Consider the following 11,679-nt stretch of genomic DNA (forward strand, 5'->3'; position numbering starts at 1 on the left):
CAGCCACGGCTGCAAGAAAAGCTGCTCCCAAACGATGTCCTCAGCCTTCTTCAAGGGCACGGCCCATCCACGCCACAGCTGCTCCCAAGCACTTCCCCATCCACACTGGACCACCTCGAATGCTTCCTCTGGAATAACAAACAACACATTATTGAAAAGAGTTTAGAGACAAAAAGGGAAAAAAAGAAAAACGGTAAAAACTCTTATCTCTGTCAGGCCCTTGAGGAAGGCCCAACCCCTACATGGTAGGGAAAAACCCAGCCATGGCTGTGAGAAACCCACACTTTCTCTCTTCCCCCCTGCACTGCCCCCCCAAAATCACGGTGACCCCGAAGCAAACAAGGGCAGTGGAGCAGCCCAGCCCTTCCTTGCCTGCACAGCAAAGCAGCTGTGCACAGGTTCTGGAGTCCCACCTCTGCTCCCACCATGGGCTTTGTTTGTGTCGGGCTCGCTGCCCCAGCCCCAGCCCGGGGCACGGTGGGTGCTGGGGCTGTTGGCAGGGCCAGGAGCCCACTCCCATTTCGTACCCACCCCAGCCCATCCTCCCAGCCCTGCCAAAAGCAGCTGGGCAGCCACTGAAGAATGAGTTGCATCTGCCCCAGCAAAGGGGGAGCCTTTGGTTCCCCGCCATGCTGGGCAATGCCCAAATCTGGCAGAATTTCCCTGGGTGGGGACTCACCTGCAAATTCCCTGTGGAGTTTGGCTTTGAAGAAGGTGCCAGAATCAAAGTCCATCACCTTCAGCCTCCCGTGGCCAGGCTGAGAAGAGCTTGTCATTACTGATGTCACCCTTGCTGTCTCCAGCAGCAGCAGCAGCAGCATCATCCCCACCCGGTACAGCTTCTCCAGGGGCTCCTTCTCCTTCCCTGGGGGCAGACCAGGCTCTCAGGGCTCTGCCCAGGGCCCCAGCTGTCAGGGAACCAGGACAAGCAAAACCAGCTGGGATGGCGGCCACCAGTGCTGGGCAGAGCAGCTCAGCTCCAGCACAAGGGCTGCGTGTTCCCATCCCATGACCCCGGTGCTGTGACACTGGCAGCACAAAAAACTCTGGGTTCCTTTGCTTCTGACTGCCAAGGCACATGTGGAGTAGGAACTTACCAGGGCTCTGGATCAAAGTGTGCCTGTGGCTCTCTCCCTTCTTCTATGGCAGAGGAATATCCCACATCCAAGGATCACAGAACAGGTCTTCCAGTGTGGGTCTGTCCAAGGAGTTCACGGATAAACACCACCTGATCAGGTCTTTGCACTCTGGGGAGAAAAAGCAGAAACTGAAGGTCAGCCAGAGAAGGCTCCTGTCTGCTTTGCCCCACTATTCCCATGCCCAGGCCATGCTGGATGTGCTCAGAGCTGGGCCTAAACTTTCCCATCAATTCCCTGTTTTGGAGGAGAGCAGGACATGTGCCACCTCCTCAGCAGCTGCCAGAGCGGGATGCCCACGACCCCGCTGCTGGCTCCCAGCACTGGCATTCCCCCCGTGCCCAGACAAGAGGATCCACCTTGAGAGAGCCGTTGTGGCAGCGGGAGCTGGCCCCAGCTGAGGTTCTGGCCCCTCCTGAAAGGGTGCTCCCCGCAGACCATCTGGTGCAGCAGGATGCCCAGGGACCAGACCGTTGCTGCCTCGCCATGGTACCAGCCAAAGTCGTTCCATTGCGGGGGGCTGTACGACAGTGTTCCTATGGAATACAGATGGAGTTCATCAGGGGGATGCTGCTTCTCCCAGAGCCTGGCCCCAGCATCCCTGCACCTGCGGGGGCTGCATCAGGGGCACACAGGGTGACCACTGCCCTCTCGCCAGCACCTGGGACTTGTGCACAAAGTTAGGGTTGGAAAAGAAGCCTCTGGTGCTGGAAGAGGGCAGCCCTGGCTAGGCTCAACCATGACATGCAAAGGAAAAACCCACTCCATGCTGGGGAAAAAACCTGCCCATATCCTCCCTGCCTGCATTGCCCCAAAAATATTATGAAGCCAAGGGAAACAGGGCGAGTGGAGCAGTCCAAGCCCTTCCTCTCATCTGCACACCAAAGTGGCTGGGGCACAGGTTCCGCCCTCCCTCTCTGCTACCCCCACCCACGGGGGGTTTGGTCGGGCTGGCTGCCCCAGCCAAGCCCCAGTCCTGGGCAGAGTGGCTGGCAAAGGCTGCCAGCAGGGCTGGAAGATGGCTGCCCACCCAGCCCTGCTCTAAAGTAACTCAGCTGAAGACTCAGTGCCCTGACTGGCAGCAAAAGGGAGAATCCCCGCTGCCACAGCCAGCTTGGGCTGGGAGATGTTGGGCCATGAGATGTCAGCAGCGGGAGCACAGCCCTGTGTAGGCTCACCTGCAAAGTGAGTGTAGACTGTGTCCTGCAGGTAGGTGCCACAGCCAAAGTCAATCAGTTTGGCCTGCCCGGTGTCCAGGTCAACCAGGATGTTCTCTGGCTTGATGTCCCTGTGCAGGACCCCGCAGCTGGTGCAGTGCCGCACGGCCTCCAGCACCTGGCGGAACAGCTCCCGCGCCTCCTCCTCGGGCAGGAACCGCCGTGCCCGAATGAAACGCTGCAGGTCCTGACACTGCTCTGGCCGCTCCAGCACCATCACGATGCAGTTGGGGAGCTCGAGCCACTCCAGCAGCTGGACCACACCGGGGAAGCCAGTAGACACCTTGGTCAGCAGCACAACCTCCAGGGGTGCGCTGGTGCCGTCGGGCTGCGGAAGGAGCACGACGCCGTCAGTGGGGCCGATGCCGTGCCGGGCCTGGGGAAGCCCTCAGCCAGCCCGGGATGCTCTGCGCCCTGCGCTGGCCCCACGCCCGCTCTCCCTCGGGGCGTCCTGGCGGCTCCCACCGTGCCGGGCCCCGGCTCATCCCCGGCCGGCAGCCCCGGCTGCTGGCCCCGCTCACTCACCAGCTCGCCCCAGTGCCGGACGCGGTTCCGTGGCACCCTTTTGATGGCCACCTGCAAGCCAAGGGCAGCAGCGGGGTGAGCTCGCTGCCCGCACTGCGAGCCCCATCCTCCGCTCTCCGCCCTCCTCCTCCTGCATCCCCTCCTCCTGCGCCCGCCGCCGGCCCCGCCGCTCACCGGGGCGCCGTCCGAGAGCCTCGTGGCCGCGAAGACTCTGCCGAAGCCGCCGCGTCCCAGCAGCGATCCCAGCCGGTACCGCTCCTGCAGGGCCTCCTGCGCCGTCCCTGCGGGCGGGACGCGGCTGTCAGAGCTCGGCCCGGGTCCAGCAACGGCCCCCGAGCGCCCCTCACCCGCCCCGGGCCGGCCATGCCCGGGCGTTCGCTCCCGGGAACGCGGCACGGGAGGCTCGGGGCCGGCGGCCGCGCTGCCGAGCGGCGGAGCTCGGGCCGGGGAAGCCGCAGTGGAGGCGGCGGGAGCGGCCGCGCCGCGTGTGCGCTCCGCGGGCCCCGGGAGAAGCCGGGGCCGGGGCCGGCGCCGGGGCTGTGGCCGGGGCCGGGGCCGAGGTCGGGTCGGGGGCCGGGCTCGGGCCAGGCGGAGCCGAAGGGCGGCGATGCCGCCCCAGCCCCAGGCACTGATGCCCGCCCAGCAGCGCCACCGCCAGTATACCCAGAGCCGGGTGGAGGCGAGACCGCGGCGGGACGGCCGGGGCCGGGCACGGGGCAGCCCCGCCCGGGGCCGGGGGCGGGCCGGGGGCATGGCCCGGCCCTGCAGGGGGGAGGGAGGAGGGGAGAGGAGAGGGACGCCGGACAAGGGACCCCGAGAGAAGGGTGCCCGACAGCGGGAAAGGGAGAGAAAGAGAAAGAAGAAGAGAAAGAAAAAGAGAAATAGAAAGAGTGCTTAAAACTATCTGTTTGCTGCTGCTGCTGTCGCCGCTGCTGCTGCCGCCGCTGCCGCCGCTGCAACTGAAGCACCGGGGCCGTTCGTCCCCGTGTCCGTTCCCCGCTCGCCCCACGAGCCCCACGTTCGAGCCCCGCGCGCCCCGGGGACAGCCCCTCCGTCTGCCCAAACACGGGAACTTTGCAGCCTTGAGCCCGGATGCAGAGCCCTGACTCCTGCACGCTGGCACAGCGATCCCCTCGCTCGCTGCTGGGCATTGTCCTTGCTGAGGGGCAAACACTGTCGGGCCACCTTCCCGTGGGGTAGGATTCCCACCTGAGCCCAGCACTGCACTTACATCTCCAGTGTTGCTTTGCAGTAAAAACAGGGGAAGGAAAACTGTGTGTGGCTCATGGTATTTTAGTGTCTAAAAATCACTACGTCATCGATCTTAGAGATGAGATGCATCTGGAATTACTGGGATGCAACATGAAAAAGGGGAGCATAGAAATAGATAACGGAAAACATCTTAGATTGTTTCTTTCATTTTCATTTTACTTCTGGAAAGCTGTTTCAGTTTTCCAGGAATCTCCTCCTGTCTGCTCTCCCCAAGAACCTCTCATGGAGAACGAGGTCAAGTTTCTGTTGCAAGATTTTCCATCAGGAAATTATGCTACATGTGAAGTTTTCATTGTGACTGTTCTGGTTTAGGGCAAATTTTGGGAGGAAATCTCCAAAAGGGGTCCATCTAGAAAGCAAGTTCAAGCGTCCCCTCCCCGACTAGTTCAGGAAAAGACTTCCCTTGAGAAAAGTTAAAAACCCCAGTTTGTTTAACAAGTAAAGTATTCACAAGCATGAAAAATGAATAATATTAAATAAAACCTCTGACAGTGCTGAAGAGATGGCAAATTCAGAAGGTCCTTTTTGTGGGTTGTAGTTGGCTCACTCGGTCTCTTCTAAGTCCCTCTGGTGCTGGAATGCAGCGTCCCAGAGCTCGGGGGGCCACAGGTGTGAGCTGCTGCTGCCGGTGTTTTTCTGGGTTTTCAGTCCAGAGCAGGTGTAAACAGTTCCAAGAAAAAAGAAAGTCACAGTCCAAGGAACTTCCCTGCCCCAGCTAGCTAAAAAACAATTGCTAGACATGGGCTGTGAAGGCATCAGGAAGTTTCCAAGTCTGAGCACTGGTGGTCTCAGCTAACACCAGAGCTGGATGGTGCTGGAGCCAGAACCTGCAGATTTCCAAATTTTGGCTGTCTGTGCCAGCAAATCGCTGCACTTGGGCTGTGCCAGCACTAGGAAGTTTTCAGATCTGGGCACTGGCGTTGCCAGCAAACACCAGATCTAGGTGATGTCGTTGCCAGTGATAGAAATCTGCTGGATTTGTGCTCTGCTGGCACTGAGAAATTTCCAAATCTGGGTTCTGGTTACATGAAACGCAAGATGTGGGTGGTGCCAGAGCCAGTAAGAGGAAGCTGCCACAGGTTTTGGATTTCTGTGCCAGCAAATTGCTGCACTTGGGCTGTGCCAGAATAGGGAAATTTCCAGATCTGGGCACTGGCAGTGCCAGCAAACAGCCCATTTCAGGCTCCAGGCTCCAGGCAGGACTGTATCTGGATGCCTTCCTCTTTGTCTTCCTTCTTTCCTTCCTTATTTCTTGGGATCCTGCGGCCAGCAAACTCCAGATTGTGCAGTGCTGGCAAGGGGAAATTGACAGGTTTTAACTTACTTTGCCAACAAATTCTGGACATGGGTGGTGCCAGAAGAGGGAAATTGCCAGATGTGGGCACTGGCAGTGCCAGCGCACACCAGATCTGGGTAGGGAATGTGCCAGCACCAGGAAATTGCCAAATGCTAACTTTCAGTGCCAGCATATTGCTGGAATTATGCTGTGCAGGAACCTGAAAAATTCTGGATCTGGGCACTTGTGGTGTCAGCAAACACAAGACTGGGTTGCTGTAGGTACCAGGTATTTGCAAGGTTTTGGCTTTCTTTGCCAGAAATCACTAGACTTGGGCTGTGCTGGCACCGGGCAATTCCCGCATCTGGGCACTGGTGGTGCCAGCAAACACCGGATCTTGGCATTGCCAATGACAGTAGCAGGGAATTGCCACATTTTGGCTTTCTTGACCAGAAAATTGCTGGACTTGGCTCTGCCAGAACAGGGAAATATCCAGATGTGAGCACTGGCAGTGGCAGCAAACACCAGGTCTGGGCACCTGTATTGGCATCAGGAAATTGCCGGATTTTGGCTTTCTGTGCCAGCAAATTGCTGGACTTGGGCTGTGCCAGGACAGGGAAATTTCAAGATCGGGGCGCTTGTGCAGCAAACACCAGATCTGGGTGGTGCTGGTGGCAGCACCGGGAAGCTGCTGGGTTCTGGCTTTCTTTGCCAGAAAATTGCTGCATTTAGGTTTTGCTGGCACTGAGAAATTTCCAGATGCTAATTTTCTATGCCAGCAAACTGCTGGAATTAGGCTGTGCAGGCATCTGAAACATTCCTGATCTGGGTACTGGTGGTGTCAGCAAACCCGAGATCGGGTTGCTGTAGGTACCAGGTCTTTGCTTGGTTTTGGATTTCTTTGCCAGCAAGTTGCTGGACTTGGGCTGTACCAGAATAGGGAAATATCAAGATCTGGGAACTGGCAGTGCCAGCAAACACCACATTTCAGGAAGGACTGGATCTGGACCCGTTCCCTCCCTGCCTCCCTCCTTTAGCAAGGTGCCAGAGGGGCTGGACAGCAGCCAGACAGAAAGGGACCTGGGGGCACTGATGGACAGCAGGCTGGACATGAGCCAGCAGTGTGCCCAGGTGGCCAAGAAGGCCAATGGCTCCTGGCCTGGCTCAGGAATGGTGTGGCCAGCAGGAGCAGGGCAGGGATTCTTCCCCTGTGCTCAGCACTGCTTGGGCAGCGCCTCGAGTGCTGTTTGCATTTCTGGACCCCCCAATTTTGGAAGGACATGGAGGGGCTGGAGTGTGTCCAGAGAAGGGCAACAAGGCAGGGGGTTGGGGGGGGGATCTGGAGCACAAGAGCTGTGAGGAGCGGCTGAGGGAGCTGCTGGGGTTGTTTATCCTGGAGGAGAGGAGGCCCAGAGGAGACAAGGCAGTGTCAGGGCACAGGTTGGACTTGATGATCTCCATGGCCTGTTCCACCCTTGCTGATTCTGAGATTCTCTGAAACCACCCTTGGAGCAGTTGCAGGAGGAGCCCTGGGCCTCCTGTTCAGAAGCTCCAGCAGCCCAGGTCCCTCAGCTTCTCCTGCCAGCCCCAAAGCCCATCCTGTCAGTCCTGCAGAGCCTCTGCAGCTCCTCCTCACTGCCCAGAACAGGGAGCCCCAGAGCCAGACACAGCAGCCCAGATGTGCCCCCCTGGCCTGGGGTGCCGCTGGCAAGGGAGCAGCACCAGGCACTGCAGGAGCCTGCAGACAATTGATCTGAAGGCCAAAGCTCCTTAGCTCCTTCTGAAAGAGCAGGAACAGTTCCTCATTCCAGAGTGGTGGAATGCTGGGCACCCCAGCTCCGGGTGAGGACTGGACACAAGTTTGCTCCCACTGAGTGCTGGGATGGGTTCTGCAGGAGCTCTGGGCTCCTGTGCTTGCCAGGCACAATGAGGAGAGAAGGAGCCAAGTGCACTGATGTGGGAAATGGGTTTGTAGAAAGTTTTTAGAGCCTAATAGAAGGCCCACAAAATATGAATCTGTATATAAATCTTGAGACAAGGAATGCTAACTTAAAATTTTCCATGGAATAGGACAGATATTGTTGATAGAGTAATGGAGCTAGAAAAATATTTCTAAAGATGGCCTTGCAAATAAGACTTTGGAAAAACAGAGCTATGAAAGATGCATTGTAGTGGGACCCACAAGGGGTATTTTTAAATAATTGGCTTTAACGCATCTACAACATGGCATGGCAAAAGGCTGAAAGACCAAGAAACACTTATAATGTAAAATATTTAGGAAGTAGTTGGCTTCTGATTGTGATGGCGTGAATGATAACATCTGTATTGTCTCACCCTTCTCATGAGACTGAAAATGGAATAAAAGTTTTTAAAACACCTCTCAGTTGCCCCATCTCTAGGTCAAGAAAAGAGTATTATCCAACACACTGACACACCTTTGCCTCAAGCATAACCCAGCCTGGACCAAACACACTGAAAGGTTTCCCCTGTGGCCCATGTCTCGAAACATCAGGTCTGCTGTTTGACAACTCAGGTTGGGTTTGTGTCAAGGAGTTTCCTCAGAAATACTGGGTTTGTCTTCCTCTGTGCCTTCCCCTCAGCAGCCTTGGGGATGCTCCTGTGTGAAGCCATCTGTCTCACACAGTTTCAGACAACTTCAAACAGGATACTGTGCAATAAGTCGTCTCCTCTAAAGTGTGCCAACAATCCCTTTCCAGCAGTGGGAAATTATTACTGATAGATGAAAGTGGAAAACCCCCAACAGTTTATTATCAAACAGAATCCCCCATGACACGCGTTCCAAGAAGGCGCCGGGGTCTCTCTCGGAAGAACAGGAGCTGTCACGGAGCAGTTCCAGCAGCTGATGGAAGCTCGGGGACTCATCCGGTGTCGGCTTTCTCCCACGGCAGAGCTCCATGGAGCGGGCAGGGCAGTGAAGCAGCTGGGCTGGAGCCCCTCGCTGCCTTGTCTCCCCGGCGTGGCTCAGCCCACAGACTCTCGGGCTGGGAGCGGGGCCGCTCCGCTCCTGCCGGCACCGTGTCCCTGGGCTTGGACAAACAGTTTCCTGCCAGGAGAGCCCTGCACACTGCTCCACAGATCTTTCATAAAGGCCCAAACCAACTCCAAACACTCTGTCTGCAGCAGCTTTGCACAAAGGGCTGCAGCAATCCGGGACAGCTGCAAGTGAGTGTCGGAAGGCTCTTGTCTTGTTCCTGACAGCAGAATTCTTGATGATCTGATGCAGTTTTATTCAGATGTAACATGAGAGCGGAGGTTTTTTGTTAAAATATTTCATGATGAGTAACAAGCCTTGGGTGCATGAGGTACAGGACTGACATGCCAAAGCATGAGCATATCCTCCAAAGTGGCCAGTTTAATTGCCCATTTTATTACTCTTGTAATTACTTCACACTAATGAGGAAAACCAAGCTCTGCTTGGAGGCAAAACAGGCATGGGATACACTACAGTCCCTCGCAGGCTCAGCAGGGCTGGCAGTGACACAGCAGGCCGTCTGCTTCACTGTGAACCACTACAGAGCTGCGTCCCAATGTGGTTTAGGTAGCGTGGTATAATTAAGAGCTCCCTTTCTGCAGGAGATACAAAAAGGAGATCCCAAATGATCTTCTGCAAACAAGGTGCAAACAACACAGCTGCACTGCTGTCCCGGGTAAATATACATACAGGTGAACTTTGCCAAAGCAGTGCATCATTTCCCAGTGAAATACATGACCTCTTCTTACCTATGGAATTGTGATTGAAGACACCTGTGAGCCAGATCTGTGGGAGATTGCAAAGGAGCAAAGCTTTGGGATTTGGGCACACTTCTCTTGGTTTCTTTGCTCAGGCCTTTGGTGAGCACAGAACACACCTAGGTAGAAAACCTTTGACTAGACAGGATCTTTTGGATCCATTGTCCCCCAAACGTGTCAATGTGTGGCCCCGTTGTAATGCCAAGTAACAAAGAGCAGCACAGATGACACAAAGAAAACATGGCCAAAGAGGAATAGGAGAGGCCCAATGAGGAAAGGATGTGGTGAGACACTGGCACATTGAGTGAGCTGCACTCCCATAATCTCTAGGCTAGCAGGTCCTGGTCTCACTTTCTCCTTTTGGTTTTTTCAATTGTGTTTATTTATTTACTATTTTTCATCATCAAAATAAAATAGCTAGAATTAAAAAAAAAAACCTCATAAAAACTTAAAGACAGAATCAAAAGACATTAATTCAAAACGAACCCTAACCCCAACCCCAACAACAACCCCAACCCTAACCCTAACTGGGGTCGTGTTTTCCTAATTTTCCCCATTTTTCCCCCAATGTTTCCCCACCGTGTCTCGGATTCCCCCCCGATATTCCTTCCGGGGATCCCCGGCCGTGTCCAGTTCTTTACCCCGATCCCGCCCGGCCGTGCCCGGTTCTTTACCCCGATCCCACCCGGCCGTGTCCGGTTCTTTTCCCCGATCCCACCCGGCCGTGCCCGGTTCTTTTCCCCGATCCCGCCCGGCCGTGTCCAGTTCTTTACCCCGGTCGCGCCCGGCCGTGCCCCGTTCTTTTCCCCGATCCCGCCCGGCTGTGCCCGGTTCTTTACCCCGATCCCGCCCGGCCGTGCCCGGTTCTTTTCCCCGATCCCACCCGGCCGTGCCCGGTTCTTTTCCCCGATCCCGCCCGGCCGTGTCCAGTTCTTTACCCCGGTCGCGCCCGGCCGTGCCCCGTTCTTTTCCCCGATCCCGCCTGGCCGTGCCCGGTTCTTTACCCCGATCCCGCCCGGCCGTGCCCGGTTCTTTACCCCGATCCCGCCCGGCCGTGCCCGGTTCTTTGCCCCGATCCCGCCCGGCCGTTCACGGCCCTCACCCGTCCCCGTGCCCGGGCCGGCCCTGGGGCTCTCCCTTGCTGGCCCCGGGCGGGTGCGGGAGAGAGAAAATCCAGTAAAATGGAACAAAACCAAATCCAACCGTGCGGGGTCTCGGTGGGGTTTGGGGTGCACAGCTGGGATTTGGGGCGTGCGGGTGGCACCTTGGGCTCCCTCCCGGGTGGGGTTTGGGGTCAGCTGGGGCCGGTTCGGGGCTCCCGTCGACAGAGGAGCCGGGCCCGGTCGGAGGAGTCCGCAGGGGATTTGGGGGCAGCTGAGCTGGTTTTGGGGGAAACGGGGGCATTTTGGGGGCTCCGAGATGAATGCTGGGATCACCTGGGGGCATTTTGGGGCTCCCGAGTGGGTTTTCGGGGCACTTGGAGGCATTTGGACAGTCCCGGAGGGATGCTGAGCTGAACTTGTGGCCGTTGCAGCTCAGCAAGGAAAGAAAAGGTAAAACAGAAAGCCTGAAAGCCAGGCAGAAAGAAATTCCTAATTTTTAACCCCAAAAATGCCGGTTGGAGCCCTAAACACTTCCAGATTTTCTCCCTGCAAGGACCCAAAATTCCCATTTCCCCCCCTTTCTCAGGCCCTACAAATGCAGGATTTTACCCCAAAAATCCGGAGATCCATCGCTGAAAGATTCGGGTTTTGAAGCCCAGAAATGCCGGGCTTGAACCCCAAACAATCCGATTTTGAACCCCAAATCTTCCCCAATTTGTTTCGCCTTCCAGGGCCCAAAGGTCCCGGTCTGGAACCCCCAGAGTCGCGATTTTCAAGCCAAACATTCCCAGGTTTTCACCCCCAAAATCCCCACCCAAATGCATGCCCAGAACGGGGGGGATTGAAGCCCAAAAGCCCCGACTTTTCGGGCCGGAGTTCCGGGAATTTCCCGCCGAAATGCCCCGGATGTTTCCCGCCAAAATGCTCAGGGCTTGCGGGCGCGGCAATGGTGGCGGCGGGATCGGCCCGGCTCAGGTTGGGGGTGTCCGCGGGGGGGTTGGGGGGAATCGGGGGGATTCTGGGGCTGCTGGGGGGATCGGGGGGCTGCCAGGCCGGTTTTGGGGTGAATCGGGGCCGTTTCTGGACTCGCGTCGAGCGCGGCCGAACCGAGCGCGGCATAGGCGGCGGCGGGAAGGGGGCGGGGGGGCAGCGGCGGCGGGAGCGGCCGGGGCGGGGCGGAGGTGTCCGGGGGGGATTTTGGGGGGATTTGCGGGGACTCTGGGACAATTGGGGGGATTTTGGGGCTCCGAGGCCGGTTTTGGGGGGGATTTGGGTGGGTTCTGGGCTCTCATAAGCGGCGCCGAGCCAAGCGCGGCAGAGGCGGCGGCGGGGGACGGGGGGCGCAGCAGCGGGAGCAGCCGGGCCAGGGTGGAGGCGTCCGGGGGGGGATTTAGGGGGAA

At 57.3% G+C, this 11,679-nt stretch overlaps 1 protein-coding gene across 1 annotated transcript; it reads right to left on the minus strand.

Moving 5' to 3' along the window:
* Positions 1 to 1,140: 1,140 nt before the first annotated feature.
* Positions 1,141 to 10,622, minus strand: LOC132079340 (myosin light chain kinase 3-like). Its single transcript, XM_059481864.1, has 8 exons — positions 10,613 to 10,622; positions 9,756 to 10,317; positions 5,712 to 5,898; positions 3,053 to 3,640; positions 2,879 to 2,929; positions 2,315 to 2,681; positions 1,496 to 1,672; positions 1,141 to 1,247 (listed from the first exon to the last, which is right to left on the minus strand). Exons 1-8 carry the CDS (start codon positions 10,620 to 10,622, stop codon positions 1,141 to 1,143), a joined length of 2,049 nt encoding a protein of 682 aa, XP_059337847.1.
* Between the last annotated feature and the right edge of the window lie 1,057 nt (positions 10,623 to 11,679).

This window comes from Ammospiza nelsoni, chromosome 14, assembly GCF_027579445.1.
Source record: "Ammospiza nelsoni isolate bAmmNel1 chromosome 14, bAmmNel1.pri, whole genome shotgun sequence".
Classification (NCBI taxonomy): Eukaryota; Metazoa; Chordata; class Aves; order Passeriformes; family Passerellidae; genus Ammospiza; species Ammospiza nelsoni.

Bases quoted from the DNA above. Each gene is read 5' to 3' on its own strand.
- LOC132079340 (XM_059481864.1), bottom strand. The intron at 5,899-9,755 runs GTGGGGAAACAT...CTGTTCTGGCAG, and splicing joins GGGGGGGAATCCGAGACACG to AGCCAAGTCCAGCAATTTTC. The intron at 1,248-1,495 runs GTGGATCCTCTT...TTTTCTCCCCAG, and splicing joins GCCACAACGGCTCTCTCAAG to AGTGCAAAGACCTGATCAGG.